General features: G+C 45.2%; 1 protein-coding gene across 3 annotated transcripts; it reads left to right on the top strand.

Moving 5' to 3' along the window:
* The first annotated feature begins 928 nt into the window (after positions 1-928).
* CLNS1A (chloride nucleotide-sensitive channel 1A) lies at positions 929-17,248 on the top strand. Of its 3 annotated transcripts, none has more exons than XM_060684765.2 (7): positions 929-1,246; positions 4,362-4,498; positions 5,662-5,769; positions 7,699-7,809; positions 11,225-11,398; positions 13,163-13,236; positions 16,317-17,248. In XM_060684765.2, exons 1-6 carry the CDS (start codon positions 1,029-1,031, stop codon positions 13,228-13,230), a joined length of 816 nt encoding a protein of 271 aa, XP_060540748.2. In that variant the 5' UTR covers positions 929-1,028; the 3' UTR covers positions 13,231-13,236; positions 16,317-17,248. The 3 variants fall into 3 exon arrangements, with proteins under 3 accessions (XP_060540748.2, XP_060540749.1, XP_060540750.1); XM_060684766.2 differs by having other exon boundaries at positions 1,058-1,246; positions 5,665-5,769; XM_060684767.2 differs by lacking the exon at positions 11,225-11,398 and having other exon boundaries at positions 1,058-1,246; positions 5,665-5,769.
* Positions 17,249-18,359: the final 1,111 nt, after the last annotated feature.

Raw genomic sequence — 18,359 nt, 5'->3', positions numbered from 1 at the left:
GTAGGAATTAGGTATGTTTAGTATAGTGAAAAGAAGGACTAGGAGTAACGTGATAGCAGTCTTCCAGTATTTGAGGGCTGCCATGAAGAAGAGGGAACCAACCTATTCTCCAAAGCAGCAGGAGACAAGACAAGGAACAACGGTTGGAAATTAATGAAGGAAAGAAACAACCTTGAACTAAGGAGAGATGGAGGGAGGGAGGGATGGAGGAAGGGAAAAATGGAGGGGTGGAGGGAGGGAGAGAGGGAACAGGGGAGGGAGGGGTGGAGGGATAAATGGAAGAAAGGCGGGATAGAGGGAGGGAGGGATAAATGGAGGGGTGGAGGGATAAATGGAAGGAAGAAGGGATAGATGGAGGGAGGGAGAGAGGGATAGATGGAGGGAGGGAGAGAGGGATAGATGGAGGGAGGGAGAGGGATAAATGGAGGGAAGGAGGGATAGATGGAGGGAGGGAGGGAGGGATAAATGGAGGGAAGGAGGGACAGAGGGAGGGAGGGATAAATGGAGGGGTGGAGGGATAAATGGAAGGAAGAAGGGATAGATGGAGGGAGGGAGAGAGGGATAGATGGAGGGAGGGAGAGAGGGATAGATGGAGGGAGGGAGAGGGATAAATGGAGGGAAGGAGGGATAGATGGAGGGAGGGAGGGAGGGATAAATGGAGGGAAGGAGGGACAGAGGGAGGGAGGGATAAATGGAGGGGTGGAGGGATAAATGGAGGGAAGAAGGGATATATGAAGGGAGGGAGAGGGATAAATGGAGGGGTGGAGGGATAGATGGAGGGAGGGATAATTGGAGGGAAGGAAGGAGGGATAGATGGAGGGAGGGATAAATGGAAGGAGGGATAAATGGATAGAAGGATAAATGGAGGGAGGGAAGGAGGGATAAATGGAGGGAAGGAGGGATAGAATAGGCGGGGAGAAAGTCACGTGACACCGCCACAATCGCCGCCGGGGAGCGCCGTCCTTCCGTCTCTATGGTGACAACCGTAGGCGCGCGGGGCGCTCTCTCTCTCTCCCCCACTCTCCTCTATGGTGACGGCGGAAGGAAACGGCGGAGCGTCTGGGGTCATCCTGGGGCGGGTTGTACTTCCTGTGTCTCCCTGCTCGGGGATAGGCCTGGCGCTCGCTATGAGCTTCTTGAAGCGCATCCCGGAGCCGAGCGAGGCGATCCGGCTGCGGCAACCCGATACGGAGGCCGTGCTCGCGGGACGCGGCCTGGGCACCGGCAGCCTCTTCATCGCGGAGAGGTGAGGGGCCTATAGATATATACCTACAACGAGGAGAGACCTGCGGAACTCCCTGCCACTGGAAGGGCGGAGGAATCATCCTAAAATCGGCCTTTTTTTCGGAGGAAGAGGAGGCCGGGCCGGTGGATTTCATCCGTGGTCAGATTCTCCAACCTGGCGCCCTCCAGATGGGGCCCCTTGCAGCTCGGAAACCGCCTCCTGCCACAATAGGATCGCAGTTCCAATGGGCAAGAATGGACGGACCGCCCTGGATGCCGTTTTCTACGTGGTCCCCCCCACCCCCACCCCCACCCCAAAAGGCTGCTATTGGGTCGCTTAATTGCATTCATCAGATCATAATTGTAATAATGGGGTGACTTTGGGCCAGTCTCTCTCTCTCTCAGCTCAACCCACCTCACAGGGTGGTGGTTCTTGTTGTGGGGAAAATGGGAGGAAGAAAGGATGTTGGGTATGTTCTCCCCCTGCCTTGAGTTGATTTGTAAAAATAAAAAGGGCCAGGCAGGCAGGCAGATAGGATATATATATATATAGGATGGATGGATGGATGAGGGAGAGAGAGAGAGAATAGATGGATGGATAGATATAGATGATAAATAGATATAAAGAGAGGTATGATACTGTAGATGTAGGTGATAGGATGTTAAATAGAGATGGATGGATGGATGGATAGATAATGGATGATAGATAGACAGACAAATAGATGATGATAAAAGATAGATGAGATAGATGATAGATAGATAGACAGACAGACAGACAAAGATAGATGATGATGATGATAAAAGAGATGATAGATAGATGATAGATAGACAGACAGATGATGATAAAAGATAGATGAGATAAATGATAGATGATAGATAGATAGATAGATAGATAGATAGATAGATAGATGATAGGATATAGATGGATGGATGGATAGATAGGATATATAGATAGGATATAGATATAGATAGGATATAGACAGACAGATAGGATATAGATATAGGATATATAGATAGATGGAATGTGGATGGATAGATAGGATATAGATATAGAGAAGATATAGATAGATGGGATATAGACAGATAAGATGGGAGGTACATAGATGGGAGATAGACGATATAGAAAGAATACAGATAGATGGATGGATGGATGGATGGATGGATGGATAGCTAGATAGGGTATAGATATAGATAGGATATAGACAGACAGATAGTATATAAATATAGTTAGGATATACAGATAGATAGAATGTGGATGGATAGGTGGCTAGATAGGATATAGATATAGAGAAGATATACATAGATGGGATATAGCCAGACAGATAGATAGATGGGAGGTAGATAGATGGGAGATAGATGATATAGAAAGAATACAGATAGATGATAGATAGATAGATAGATAGATAGATAGATAGATAGATAGATAGATAGATAGATAGATAGATACCGTGTTTCCCTGAAAATAAGACCCCTATTTTTTTGAACCCTGAAATAAGTGATTGGCCTTATTGCCATGCACTCAAAAGCCCAATTGGGCTTATTATCAGGGGATGTCTTATTTAGGGGGAAACAGGGTAGATAGATAGGAAGGAAGGAAGGATATATAGGATATATAGATATAGATAGAATATAGATAGATAGGATATAGATAGATAGAAAGGATATAGATATAGATATAGTTAGGATATATAGATAGATGGAATGTGGAAGGATGGATGGATAGATAGGATATAGATATAGAGAGGATATAGATAGATGGGATATAGACAGATAGATAGATGGGAGGTAGATAGATGGGAGATAGATGATATAGAAAATTCAGATAGGTAGATAGATACAGTAGACAGACAGACAGACAGATAGATAAGAGATAGCTGGATAGATATTTGAAGCTCATAATGTCCAAGCATGTGGCATCCTTGCAGTTTAACCCAGTATTGTTCAAACTTGGCAAATGTATGGGACTTCAATTCCCAGAATCCACTGTATTGGCTGGGGATTTCTTGGACTTTGAAGGCCGGGCCACCTGTGTCTACCTGTAAATGTCATTGAAACACAGGTTGCTTCTGCCTTTAAGCTACAGTAGCTATGATGGCCCTAAGTGATCTCAGGATATACGTGGAAAAATGTGTAAACCCTTAAAGATGTGTGTCTGAAATCCTAGCTGTTGGGTCACAACAATAGGAAAAATTGCCAGGCCCATCATTCATTGTTATAGCTCTTTCTGTTTTAGATGGTTACAGTCTAATGATTTCCGGTGGATAACTTTATTTTATATTGGTTTGATGGTATGTAAAGTGGCAAATAAATCTTTTTTTTTAATTTTTCATTTATTTGTATCCAGCCTTTATTATTTTTATAAATAACTCAAGATGGAGAACGTACACCACACAGTTTCTTCCTCCTATTTTCTCCGCGGCAACAAGCCTGTGAGGCTGGTTGACCCGAGAAAGGGTGACTGGCCCAGCACTGAATCCCTCTTCTGTATAATCCCGACTGATACTCCTGCCTCCTGTATCCATGAGCATCTGTGTCTTGGATCCAGGTTTTATTCTGTAGCAGCTTTAAAAAAATAATCAAATATGTGACTGGTATGCAGGGTGGATAAAAATCAATGATTTTTTTAAAAAAATCAGATTTTTTTGATTTAAATCGGATTTTTTTTATTTAAGTCAGATTTTTTTTATTTAAATCAGATCTTTTTGATTTTTATCGAATTTATTTTAATAAAAAACTTTTGGGGTAAAAATCTATCGTAAGATAGTTTTCTATTTAAGATACATAAATAATTTAGTTTCTTCAGCATGAAATGGAGCTTAGTTATGTAGCAGGAGGCTGTATATTCTGCAACACTGGGACTATCGGTGAGTCAACAGTGGGTCAAAGGAGTAGCAGAGATGACAGTTGCTCTTTAACAATTATGATTTAAATCGAGTTGATTTAAATCAAGCCTTTTTACTAGTGATTTAAATCAGGATTTAAATTGTAATTTAAATCAACTCGATTTAAATCAAATCCACCCTGCTGTTATGGCTCAGATCGATGTGAACTGTGATGTATGAGTAGTTTGGTGTAAAATTCTGTTCTCATCAACTCAGTTACAACTTTTTTTTTTTTGTGTTGCTTTGCATTCTTAGTCGTCTGTCATGGATAGCAGATTCAGGCCTTGGGTTCTCATTGGACTATCCCATCATAAGTTTACATGCCATCTCCAGGGACTTGAATACCTACCCGTGGGAACATTTGTACGTCATGGTGAATGCAAAGTTTGAAGGTAAGTTGGTCTAGTTAGCAATCGCACTTTAGACTTATATACCGCTTCACAGTGCTTTACAGCCCGCTCTAAGCGGTTTACAGAGTCAGCCTCTTGCCCCCAACAATCTGGGTCCTCATTTTACCCACCTCGGAAGGATGGAAGGCTGAGTCAACCTTGAGCCGGTCGGGATCGAACTCCTGGCAGTTGGCAGAGTCAGCCTGCAATACTGCCTTTTAATCATTGTGCCACCACATCTCCTCCCTCTCTCCTTCCCTAATGGCACTTAGGTTTATATACCGCTTCACAGTGCTTTCCAGCCCCTCTCTAACCAGTTTACAGTGTCGGCATCTTGCCTCCAGCAATCTGGGTCCTCAGTTTACCAGAAGGATGGAAGGCTGAGTCAACCTCTTTTTTTTCTAGTCCTTTATTCTCTGGAATCTTCTCTTTGCCTCCATCGATGTCTATGGAGATTCTCAAGTCATCCAGGTCATGGTTGTCCCAGAAGTGCTTTTTCAGGAGTCAACTTTCTGGACTTTCTTTGAAGACATTTCGCTTCTCAACCAAGAAGCTTCTTCAGCTTCCATTTCCCACTATCCAGTCAGAGTTGAAGAAGCTTCTTGGGTGAGAAGCGAAATGTCTTCAAAGAAAAACAAGAAAGTCCAGTGGCCTCCTGAAAAAGCAACTTTGGGACTGACCTTCCTTCCTTCCTTCCTTCCTTCCTTCCTTCCTTCCTTCCTTCCTTCCTTCCTTCCTTCCTTCCTTCCCTCCCTCCCTCCCTCCCTCCCTCCCTACTTGCTTGCTTGCTTCCTTCCTTCGTCTTCCTTTTTTTCCTTTCTTTCTTTCTTTCTTTCTCTTTTTTCTAGTCCTTTATTCTCTTGAATTTCTCTTTTTCTCCCTCTCTCTTTCTCTTTTTTCTCCCTTCTCTCCCTTTCATTCTCTCCCCGCCCTTCTCTTTCTTTCTCTCTTTTTCTTTCTCTTCCCTTTTTTCTTTCATTTCTCCCAATAGAAACCAAAAATTGTGTGAGTTACACCCAGTTAATTGGATTTTAATGATTCTCCCTGGCTATTAGCTGTCTTCGCTGGAAATGACAGCAGGAGCTCCCAGGTGGTCCTACTTTCTTGGAGAAGCGAGGCAGGAATGCCAGGTTCCTTGACGTGCATCTTTGTTCTTGATTTCTTAGTAGAAGAATCCAGAGAAAGTCCCATTCCGGAGGAGGGAGAAGAGGAGAGTGACGATGAGCTTGAACCCATCTCGGAATTCCGATTTGTACCCGGCGACAAATCAGCGTGTAAGTAGGGAAAAAAAGACAACACTAGTTTGGCTTGGAGATTATATTCTGGATGAGAGGAGGGATGGAGGGAGTCAAACCCGTATGTATGTATGTATGTATGTATGTATGGATGGATGGATGGATGGATGGATGGATGGATGGATTGATTGATTCATTCATTCATTCATTCATTCATTCATTCATTCATTCATTCATATCCTGCCTTTATTATTTTCACAAATAACTCAAGGCGGCAAACATAAGCAAGTATACCTTTCTCCTCCTATTTTCCCCACAACAACCCTGTGAGGTGAGTTGGGCTGAAAGAGACTTTGGCCCAAAGTCACCCAGCCAGCTTTCATAGCTAAGGCGAGACTAGAACTCACCGTCTCCTGGTCATTGTCCCAAAGTCACCCAACTAGCTTTCATGCCTAAACCGGGACTAGAACTCACCGTCTCCTGGTGATTGGCCCAGAGTCACCCAGCCGGCTTTCATGCCTAAGGCGGGATTAGAACTCAAGATCTCCTGGTGATTGGCCCAAAGTCACCCAGCTGGCTGTCAGGGTTCCAGGTAACTCTCCCAACAAAAGAAGACTCCGTGGCTAGAAGTTCCTCAAAGTTCCATTTTATTAGAGATGTCATATTGGCACATCTGGGAAAACCCGGATCTGAAAGCTTCCAGGTTTTCCCCACCCAAAAGAAAGCCCAAATCCCTTCCCCTGCTCCCAAATGTCCATCACACGGTCCAATCAATGCACCGTCCCAGTCTGCCTCCCAGTCACACCACTCCAGATGCAGGGCAGGATGTCCTTGACTCTCAAGAGGAAAGAATGTTATTATGGCTAGATATCTCCCCTACTCCATACAATCCCCCCCCCCTCCCAGTTTCCCACAGCACTAAATGTGGCAGCTCTGGAGATCCAAAGTAAAAGATGGCTTCCAGGACTGACATCAGCTTTATAGCTAAGGCAGGACTAGAACTCACCGTCTCCTGGTGATTGGCCCAAAGTCACCCAGCCGGCTTTTATAACTAAGGCAGGACTAGAACTCACCGTCTCCTGATGATTGGCCCAAAGTCACCCAGCTGACTTTCATGCCTAAAGTAGGACTAGAACTCACCTTCTCTTGCCTTAACCACTGGCACCCATCTTAACTGGCAAGCAAACTCTATAACTCTTTGATATATCCTCCTCCTTCGTAGATTTTAAACCCACGGGGCAAGTACAGGTAGTCCTCGACTTACGACCACAGTGGAGCCCCAAATTTCCACCACTAAGCAAGACAGTGGTTTAAGTGAACAGCGACCCCAAAATTTAAGCTCTTTCTTGCCACAACTGTTAAGCAAATCGCTGCAGTTGTTAAGTGAATCGTTTGGTCATTAAGCAAATCTGGTTGTTTTTTGTAAAACTTTTCAATAAAAAAAAAGTGCATAAAAAAAAAAGCAAATCTGGCTCCCCCCTCCCCCCCCAAATCCCCATTGACTGTCGGAAACGAGCTGGGAAAGTCACGAAAGGTGATCCCGTGACCCCGGGACGTGGCAATCGTCATCAACACATGTCAGTTGTCAAATGTCTGGAAAAAAGAGTGTCAGGATGGCCTCCTTTCATTATCCAAGAAAGAAAACCCCCAGCTCCATTTTCATAGAGAAAGGTAACTTTTACTGGATAAGCACTGAGTGCAGTCAAAGAAAAGCAAGGTCTGAAGCAAAGGCGCGAAAAATCACATATAGAAAGCATCCCCCCTACAACTGTCCAGCGTAAATCATCCAAAGTTTTACTTTCGTTTTCCTCCAGCTCGCTTCCCCCCTCCCAAGAATTCCAATAGCTCCCCCCTCCCCCCCGTTTCATAGCAGCCGAGCAAGTAAGCAATGAAAGAGCGGAGGCTGACAATACGTTTATGGAGCAGTCTCCGAGCGAAGTCAATTTTGCACCTGTGTTTTAACCTTAGTGGAAGCCATGTTCACTGCCATGTGCGAATGCCAGGCCCTGCACCCCGATCCGGAGGACGAAGACTCCGACGGCAATTACGATGGCGAGGAATATGACGTCGAGGCTCACGGTGAGTGGGTGGGATTGGCGTGCCAACAATGTGCCATCATTTCCCGTCAGGGTGGAATTGATTTAAATCGAGTTGATTTAAATCACAATTTAAATCATGATTTAAATCACTAGTAAAAAGGCTTGATTTAAATCAACTCGATTTAAATCCTAATTTTTAAAGAGCAACTGTCATCTCTGCTCCTCCTTTGACCCACTGTTGACTCACCGATAGTCCCAGTGTTGCAGAATATACAGCCTCATGCTACATAACTAACCTCCATTTCATGCTGAATAAACTAAATTATTTATGTATCTTAAATAGAAAACTATCTTACGATAGATTTTTACCTCAAAAAATCCGATTTAAATCAAAAAAATCCGATTTAAATAAAAAAAAATCTGATTTTCTTGATTTTTTTAAAAAAAGTCATTGATTTTTATCCACCCTGTTTCCCGTTGACCTTGATCCAGGTTAGGCCCCATTAACTGGCAGTTTTGTATCCTTACCAAAAAGAAAAAGAAAAAAAAAAAGGTTCATTGATTAATGTCCCAAAGGACCCTTTTTTTTTTTTTTGAAGAGGCAAGTGGACTTTCTGGTTTTTTTTCTTTTGAAGACGTTTCGCTTCTCATCCTAAGAAGCTTCTTCAGCTCTGACTGGATGGTGGGGAATGGAAGGATTGATACTCCTTGCAGACAGCTGGTCATTTGCATCCTTTTAGAAGGCCGTTGAGGCCACTTGGAGGTTTGTCTGTGGCCTCCGGGTCACCTGAGTGGTGCAACTGGGTGTCGGCCTTCTTGGAATTGCTGGAAGCACAGTTCCACAACACAATCCTTTCAGCAGTTCCAAGAAGGCTCCACACCAGTAGTTGGGGTTCAATTTTGGTTGCTACTGGTTCGTTGGCGGGCGGGCGGGCGCAACCCTTCTGCACATGCGCAGAGACGTCCGGGTGGGTGGGCGGAGCTTCCTGGCGCCGCTACAGGTTCGCCCGATCTGGGACGAACTGGTAGTAGCCCAGCACTGCTCCACACCCATTTGCACCGCTTGGGTGACCTTGAGGAGACAGACAAACCTCCAAGTGGCCTCAACGATCCTCAAAAAGGATGCAAATGACCAGATGACTGCAAGGAATATAAATCCTTCCATTCGTCATCATGGTGGGATTCAATTTTTTTTACTACCAGTTCTGTGGGCGTGGCTTGGTGGGCATGGCAGGGGAAGGCTACTGTAAAATCTCCATTCCCTCCCCATTCCAGGGGAAGGATACTGTAAAATCTCCATTCCCTCCCACCTCCAGGGGAAGGATACTGCAAAATCTCCATTTCCTCCTCATTCCAGGGGAAGGCTACTGTAAAATCTCCATTCCCTCCACACTCCAAGGGAAGGTTACTGCAAAATTCCCATTCCCTCCCCATTCCAGGGAAAGGCTACTGTAAAATCTCCATTCCCTCCCCAGTCCAGGGGAAGGCTACTGTAAAATCTCCATTCCTTCCCCCCTCCAGGGGAAGGATACTGCAAAATCTCCATTTCCTCCCGATCAGCTGTGATTCAGGAGGGAGAGAATAGACGGGGACGGGGCCAGCCAGAGGTGGTATTTACCGGTTCTCCGAACTACTCAAAATTTCCGCTACCGGTTCTCCAGAACCGGTCAGAACCTGCTGAAACCCACCTCTGATCCAGTCAGAGTTGAAGAAGCTTCTCGGATGAGAAGCGAAACGTCTTCAAAGAAAAACCAAGGAAGTCCACTTATCTCTTGAAAAAGAGCACCTTTGGGGCAACCACGGATGATGGAGAATCTCCAGACATTCATTGATTAATCATTGTTTTAGTCTGGAAGGTAGTCCTCACTTAACGACTGCTCGCTTACTCACTGCTTGAAGTTACGGACTTTCCCAGAGCTACTTATGACCTCTTTGAACGTTTCCAAACACCCCCTTCGTCCAGGGGGGTCATGTGATCGTATTGTGGGTGCTTGGCTTGGATTTATGGCGGTTTGCCATGCTCTAAGGCACTGTTTCTCAACCTTGGCCGCTGGACGAGGTGTGGACTTCAACTCCCAGAATTCCCCAGCCAGCTGGCTGGGGAATTCTGGGAGTTGAAGTCCACACCTTGTCCATTGGCCAAGGTTGAGAAACACTGCTCTAAGGTCATGTGCCTTTGTGTGTTGTTTTACTAGCTTCTGATGTTGACTTCGAGTTTCTGGCAAACAACGTCCACTGGGAAAAACAGACTTTCTTAATGACTGCAGTGCTCACTTAATAACTGTGGTTTTTGCTTAATGACTGCGCCATTAGCTGAACAACCGTCACCACAAATATAGGTAATAGAATCAGGTGACTTGATAATTCCTGGAAAGTAATACAGGTAGTCCTGGATTTACGACCATAAATTGAGGCTAAAATTTCTATCGCTAAGGGGGACATTTGCTAAGTGACTTGTCCCCCATTTTACGACCTTTCTTGTCACAGTTGTTAAGCGAATCACTGCCGTTGTTAAGTCAGTGACATGCTTGTTGAGTGAATCCAGCTTCCCCATTGACTTTGCTCATCCGAAGGTCGCAAAATGGGATCACCTGACTCCGGGACGCTGTAACGGTCATAAATGCAAGTCAATCGCCCAGCATCTGAATTTTGATCACGTGACCAGACCCTGTTGGGTTCTCTTTTAAGGCGGAGTTCCCCAAACTTTTCAGGTTGGCGGCCCAGAGCAGTGGGAGGGGGGAAAGAGGGGATGGTTTTATGCCTGCACAGTGACAGTCATGCGAGCGGGGCTGCGAGCAATGAGGCTCGCATGAGTGGGACCGCGAATACTTACGGCAACGCTCGTGTTTTGACCCAGCTCCCCAAACGACAAACCCTCTGAAGTTAACAGTGTTAGGAGCGCTGGCAGCCCCGGCAAAAAGTTCTCACCGCAGGCTAACAAGTCCGGCCAGCCGGAAGATGAATAGTTGTCTGTCACATCTATTCATCCCCGCCCCCTGCCTTTTATCCCCAGAGTTAGGGTGGGGCTTTGCTAGCAGCAGTGGCTCTTCTGTCCCAAGGACCGGCCCATAGATTTCCACTGCTCTCCTCTCCTCTGCTTTCTGTGCATCTGCATGTCAGGCACTGGACCCAGCTGTTCCTCCTCTTCCTCATCAGCTACCTCCAGGCCTGGGGGCTGTTGACTCTCCATCTGAGGGCTGACAGATGTCCCAGGCTCCGCCTCTCTCTGCCAGCTCCATTCCCTCTTCCCCCTCGGAGCTCTCACGTTGCCTTGATGCTGACCTTGACTCCCACGCTCCTCCTCCTCGATTCAGCTGCCGGAGGGGTTCGCGGCGCGACAGGCCACAACAACTTGTGAAAGTGGGGCCATATGGACGTGCGCCCTCTGGCCGGCCACAAATTTGGGACCCCTGCTTTAAGGCTAACCTGCATTTCGGATTTTGTTCTTGGCACAGAAATTGGTCAAGGCGATATCCCGTCCTTCTACACGTACGAGGAAGGCTTGTCGCGTTTAACAGCCGAGGGTCAGGCGACTTTGGAAAGGCTGGAGGGCATGCTGGCCCAGTCCATAAGCACTCAGTACCACATGGCTGGGGTGCGAACGGAAGATACTCTGAGGGACTTTGAAGGTACGAATTCAGCTCGCGGCTTTTCTTGGGCGATTTTGGAATGTTTGAAGGGCCGTTTCCCGTCAGGATTTAAGGCAGGCGCCTCCAAACTCAGCAAGCGATTTTTGCCGTTCCACACAAGTCTCTTCTTGTGTCGAGTAGTAGAGAAATCCGCCTGATCGTTTTCAACTAACTCTGCTTCCATCTGATGATCGGGATTGGGATGCGGTCGTTCAGTTTATAACAGTTGTTAAGTAAATTGCTGCAGTCGTTAAGTTTATAACACGGTTGTTAAGCGAATCGCTGCAGTTCAGTTTATAACATGGTTGTTAAGCAAATCGCTGTAGTCGTTCAGTATATAACACGGTTGTTAAGCAAATCACTGCAGTTATTAAGTTTATAACGGTTGTTAAGTGAATTACTAGTCATTAAATTTATAACACGGTTGTTAAATGAATCACTGCAGTCGTTAAGTTTACAACATGGTTGTTAAGTGAATCTGACTTCCCCATTCACTTGGCTTGTCAGAAGGTCGTAAAAGGGGATCACATGACCTCAGGACACTGCAACCGTCATAAATATGAGTCAGTTGCCAAGCGTCTGAATTTTGATCACGTGACCACGGGGATGCAGCAATGGTCGTACGTGTGGAAAACGGTCATAAGTCCCTTTTTTCAGTGCCCTTGTAACTTTGAACAGTCATTAAACAAACAATTATTAAGTCAAGGACTACCTGAATTATTTGTGCCCTATAAGTGGACGGAATTACAGAAGGTTCTGGAACAGAAGTTACTTGCTGCCTTTAATATTCTTTTTATTTTCTCAAATAATCTGCATTTACCTACCCCTAAGTAGTTGGCGTCATAAGGGATGCGGTGGCTCAGTGGCTAAGATTCTGAGCTTGTCGATCGAAAGGTCGGCAGTTCAGCGGTTCGAATCCCTAGTGCCGCGTAACGGGGTGAGGTCCCGTTACTTGTCCCAGTTTCTGCCAACCTAGCAGTTCGAAAGCACGTAAAAAATGCAAGTAGAAAAATAGGGACCACCTTTGGTGGGAAGGGAACAGCGTTCCGTGCGCCTTTGGCATTGAGTCATGCCGGCCACATGACCATGGAGACATCTTCGGATAGCGCTGGCTCTTCGGCTTTGAAACGGAGATGAGCACCGTCCCCTAGAGTCGGGAACGACTAGCACATATGTGCTAGGGGAACCAACAAATTCCCCTCCCATCAGCACCTCCTTACAGCTCAGTCCCCAGGTGTGCCTTGTGAAGGGGGGCAGGGCACTCTCCTCCCTCCTAGCCAGCTCAGTCTGCGTTGTTCTCGCTTCTTTCTTCTCTCTGTGCTCTAGGATCAGGAGAGGGTGATCCTTGCTCTTCTCCTGAGTTCTGTCTTTCCTGCTCCTCCCTGTCTGCAGGCCTTACTAATCCTGAAAAGCCTTACCCGGACTGAATCTGCCCTTCCCCAGTTTCCTCCAAGGCCAAGTGAGCCACCCTCTCATCTCTGTTCCACGCTTATCTCTCTCAAGGCTGTATCCCAGGGTTACTTACAGCAGCCGAGGGGAGTGACCTATAACCGAATGTGATTGATGACACACCCTGGGGGGGAGGGGGGAAACAAGGTCATAATTGGAGGGTAAATTACATAGGGTCAGAGCTGGCTTCATTTGGGAACGTGCGGACATGAAGCTCTTAATAAATAACTGGATTTCTTTTGAAGCTTAGCTCGAGTTTCATGATTTAGACTCCGATGGCGGCCATGACAATTCCGTTGCTGTTTTTGCTTTCAGATGGAATGGAAGTCGACGCGGCCCCAGTAGTTACGGGACAGTTTGAAGATGCCGATGTTGATCATTAAAGGAAGGTAGGAACGATGGCCAGGTTGACCCTCCTAATTGTCTCTCCTGTTGAGCCTCTGGCTTCATTTCCTTGCTTTACCTCAGAACAGTATTTCCAGTTTGGACAAATAATCCCATTAAAAACTGGACAAATAATCCAGTTAAAAACCCTAACCTTCTGCTTTTCAGCTGTTAAGTGAATCCTGTCAGCGTTCCAAGTAATGCACCCATTGAAAGCAGAACTCCGAGGCAGGTAGATTCCTCAAAGAACAATTTATCGGATACATCATATTGGCACGTGTCTGGTAAAAACCGACTCTGAAAATTCTCGTTTTCACCTACTGTATTTTTCGGACTATAAGACGCACTGGTGTATAAAACACGCCAAGATTTTGAAGAGGAAAACAAGAAAAAAAATAGTTTTTGGCCTCTGCGCGTCCGTTTTTTGCCCTCCCCGACCCCCAGGAGCACTGTGCAGGCCTCCCAAACCCTCTGTGCATCCCATTTTTGCAAAAAATGGGTCCATTTTTGGCAAAAACGGGATATGCGGGGCAGGGTTTTGGGAGGCCAAAAATGGCCGTATTCGGTGTAGAAGACGCACCGATATTTCCATCCTCTTTTAGGGTTAGGGTTATTTCCCCCTCCCCCCCCCCAGGTCATCGGTCACATTGTCCAATAGTGGTGCTGGCAGGTTGCCTGGTTACTCCACTCCTCCTTTTCTCAGCCACCTCTTGGAATGACCTTGGTTCCCACAGGAAAACTTTTTCTTTTGACGGCCAGGCCAAACTATCTAAGATTCTCCCCCGTCCTTTCTCCCCCTTTGCCTTGCGGCAATCGTGAAAGATGGTCTCAGCCAGGCTCGCTTCAGGGTTGAAAAATCTTTTGTTTGTTAAGTGAATCCGGCTCCCCCCCCCCCAACTGACTTTGCTCGTCAGAAGGTTGCAAAACGGGGATCTCGTGACCCCGGGACAGTGCGACCCTCCTACGCACCAACTGCCTGATTTTGTTCACCTCACTATGAAGGATCCGTGACGGACATAAGTATAAGTCACATTGTTTTTCAGCACCGTTGTAACATTGAATGGTCGCTAAACAAACGGTTGTAAGTGGAGGACTACAAGTGGAGGGCTTGTCAAGTTCTCTACTTACGACCACATTCTGTTGTTAAATGAGACATTTGTTAAAGGAGTTTTGCCCCCTTTACGATTTTTCTTGCCTCTGTTGTTAAGCGAAACGCCACAGTTGATAACTTAGTAATACGGCTGTTAAGTGAATCCGGCTTCCCCGTTGACTTTGCTTGTCAGATGGGCACAAAACGGGATCACGTGACCCCGGGACACTGCAACGGTCACAAATATGAGGGAGTTGCCAAGCGTCCGAATTTTAATCACATAACCATGGGGAGGATGCTGGGATGGTCGTTAAGTATGACAAATGGTCCTGAGTCACTTTTTTCTGTGCCTTTGTAACTTCGAACAGTCACTAAATGAACTGTTGTAAGTCGAGGGCTACCTGTATGGCAAAGGCCCATGGAACATTGTTGCCTTCCCACCGGTGGTACCCATTAATCTACTCGCACATGCAGGTTTTCGAAACTGCTAGGATTCTACACTCTGAGCTTTTCTTTTTTCAAACATTTTTTATTAAATTATTAAGTATTATAAAATATAAAAGTAAAAAGAGGAACATGAAGGAAGGAAGGGAAAGAGGAAAGGGAAGTGGGGAAGGGTAGGAAAAAGAAAGAAAAAAGCATTGACTTCCGACGTCCCTTTGTTGTAGTAAAATAAAACTTCAAATTACAGCTTTTTTGTTTTTCCATAATAATATAAACAAGTCATCTCTATAAAGATCTATCTGTCTAATCTGTAAAACCCAAAGTCAAAGTTACATTTTTTCCCATATCAAGCATGAAATTCAGAAGCGGTTTCCATGTGGCAACAAAAGTACTTATATTTATATTATTTGAAAAAAGCTTACTTGAAAAGAAAACTAATGGGAAACTGTGTCAGGAGATGTCTGGTGCTGGATGGGTGTGTTATGTTGTAAGGCTGCGTTCTTGTTACCCGTTTTCTTTCTTTCTTTCTTTCTTTCTTTCTTTCTTTTTCTTTCTTTCTTTCTTTCTTTCTTTCTTTCTCTTCCCTCCCTCCCTCCTTCCTTCCCGCCCTTTCTTTTTCTTCCTTCCTTCCTTCCTCCCTTTTCTTCCTTCCCTTTTTTCTTTTTCTTCCTTCCTTCCCTCCCTCCCTTTTTCTTCCTCCTCTTTCTGTCTTTCTTTGTCTTTCCTTTCTTCCTTCCTTCCTTCCCTTTTTCTTCCTTCCCTTTTTATTTTTCTTTTCTTCTTTCTTCCTTCCTTCCTTCCTTCCCTCCCTGCCTCCCTTTTCTTCCTTCCTTCCCTCCTTCCCTTTTTCTTTTTTCTTCCTCTTTCCTTCCTTCCCTCTTTTTCTTCCTTCCTTCCCTCCTTCTTCCTTCCTTCCCTTTTCTTTCTTCCTTCCCTCCCTTTTTCTTCCTTCTTTCTTTCCTTCTTTCTTTTCCCTTTTTCTTCCTTCCCTTTCTATTTCTTTGTCTTTCCTTCTGTCTTCCTTCCTTCCCACCCTGCCTTTCTTTCTTCCTTCCTTCCTTCCTTCCCTCCCTTTTTCTTTTTCTCCCTCCCTCCCTCCCTCCGTCTTTCTTTTTTTCTCTTTATTTTTCTCCCTCCCTCCGTCTTTCTCTCTTTTTCTTTTTCTTTTTTTCTTTTTCTTTTTTTGCTTTAATTAATATGCCCTTCTCCGGAGACTCAGGGTGGCTTACAGTGCGTTAAGCAATAGCCTTCATACTTTTGTATATTTTATACAAAGTTATCTTATTGCCCCCACAATCTGGGTCCTCATTTTACCTACCTTTGAAAGGATGGAAGGCTGAATCAACCTTGAGCCTGGTGGGATTCGAACTTGCAGTAATTGCAAGCAGCAGATGTTAATAACTGTGTTTTAGTCCACTGTACTACAGACTCTTTCTTTCTTTCTTTTTTTCTCTTTCTTTTTCTTCTTTTTTCTTTTTCTTTCTCCTTCTCCTTCTCCTTCTCCTTCTTTTTCTTTTTCTTTCCTGAAACGTGTCTCCTTGTGTCTTTCAGATTCTCTTGGCCGCTTCAAAGCAGGATTCCCCAAGACGGACCAGGTTACAAGAATGAACAGAGTTCCTCTTATTAGACCCAAACACGAAGACTGTAAATGGTTTTGTAGCTGTGCTTATAAAACATGATTTGACTTTTTTTTGCATGCACATAGATGCAACACACACACAGAGGAGGGGAAGTTATATCTTGGCTCTGATCGGAGAATTAATTATGGCTTGCAATTGGAGAGCCCTTACACGATATACTCGAGCAGGGAAGTCCAATTTCAACAAGTTGTTAAGACAAGTGGACTTCAACTCCCAGAATTCCCCAGCCAGGCTGACATGCTGGGGAATTCTGGGAGTCGAAAGTCCCAAAGTCTTAAAATTCTGGGACTTGAAGTCCACAAATCTTAAAAAGTTGCCAAGGTTGGACACGCTTGTAGGTACTAGAGGGTAAGGAATAAAATTGTAATTTAGAACAGAAATTCTAGAGCAGTGTTTCTCAACTTTGGAAGCTTGAAGATGGGTGGACTTCAACTCCCAGAATCCCCCAGCCAGCAGCGCTGGCTGGGGGATTCTGGGAGTTGAAGTCCACCCATCTTCAAGCTACCAAGGTTGAGAAACACTGTTCTAGAAGGTTCCAGGGGTCGTTCCCCTATGTTTTAATGCTTGTTTGTCTACAGCCAGGTTCACACAATAGGAATCTTACTATTCTATTATCAAAGGTGGCTAGAGTTAACGGCAAAGGTATGAAGTCGAGGAAATTGCGGGGACCCTGCAAAGAATTGACTCCCGTCTTCTCCGAGAATCTCGTATATAATGTTTCTAGGAGTCCGTTTTTGGCACCGAAGCAGACGGTTCTGCGCTCCAGATTAAAAAAAAACCTTTTTGTTATTTCTGCTATAAATGAAAATGATGTAGTTCAATAAAGATGATTTTTGTATCTTACGGTTTAGTTTGCTTATTGCCAGGAACTTCCATTTTTTCCCCATGTTTCTGCTCAGGTTAAAAGTTGCTGGTGTTGATTTGGATGCTTTATTATTATTATTATTTATTATTTATTATATTTCTATACCGCCTTTCTCCCGTAGGACTCAAGGCGGTGTACAGTCAAGAAAAATATAGACACACAAACATCATAAAATTAAATATCTTTAAAAAGATATTTCTACTTTCGCAATCTCTATAGTAGCCACGGTACAGGAAGTCCTCAGCTTACAGTCGTTAAGTCATGATGGTCATAATGTGGCTCACCAGGTAAGTAGACCCGTCTTTATGGCCTTGCTGTCATAAAGCAAACTTCTCAGTCATTAAGTGAGCCCGTGTTCACTATGGGCTGATTTTGGCAAAACACTGGTTTTCAGCAAAAATGTTATAAATTGGGGTTAAGGGGTTTGCGGGACGCCGCAAAGGGCCACCAATGGTTGTTGGAATGTGGTTGTGTGACGGTGGGGTTGTGGCCTTCAGAACCAGGGCATAAATACCTTGAGAGACAGGTGGGTCTGTTGTGTAACTTTGGTCATTTCACCAACCAGTTGTAAGCCAAGGACTGTTGGGGCCCGTCAGCGGCCTGTGCAGCTAGTAGCTGATTCAGACAGCGAGGAGGCTGGTGTGGTGCTGCGCCAGTAGCCTGTGCAGCTGGCGCTCGAGTCGGACAGTAAGGAGGCTGGAGAAGATGTGGTGCCAGAGGCGGGGATTCAGCCAGGGCCTTCAGAACCTCCAGAAGCTCCCATAAGTGAAGAGGACGAAGAGGAGGAGCCTCTTCTCGATGCACAGGCGTGCAGAGCTGCCAAAAGGCAGGAGTGGTTCCTCAGGTGGAGGTCTCCACAAAAGTAAGGCTTGGGGCTAATTGGCCACTCCCTTAGCCTATTTAAGGAGGAACGCCGACTGAAGCAATTTGTAGGGAACAACTTTAGTTCACTCTCCTTCACGTCTTGATCTTAGTTCTCTGCAATTTGCTTGTGGGCTTTCTGCCAACCACAGTAAGATTACGATTATTTATTCTTTGGCTTCTTGTAGGCTGTTAAGAAAGTTAATTAACAGCCTTTGTTTGAAAAAT

This window comes from Pantherophis guttatus, chromosome 5 (assembly GCF_059756535.1).
Source record: "Pantherophis guttatus breed Tessera chromosome 5, ASM5975653v1, whole genome shotgun sequence".
NCBI lineage: Eukaryota > Metazoa > Chordata > Lepidosauria > Squamata > Colubridae > Pantherophis > Pantherophis guttatus.
This window is presented reverse-complemented; position numbering and strand designations above follow the sequence as displayed.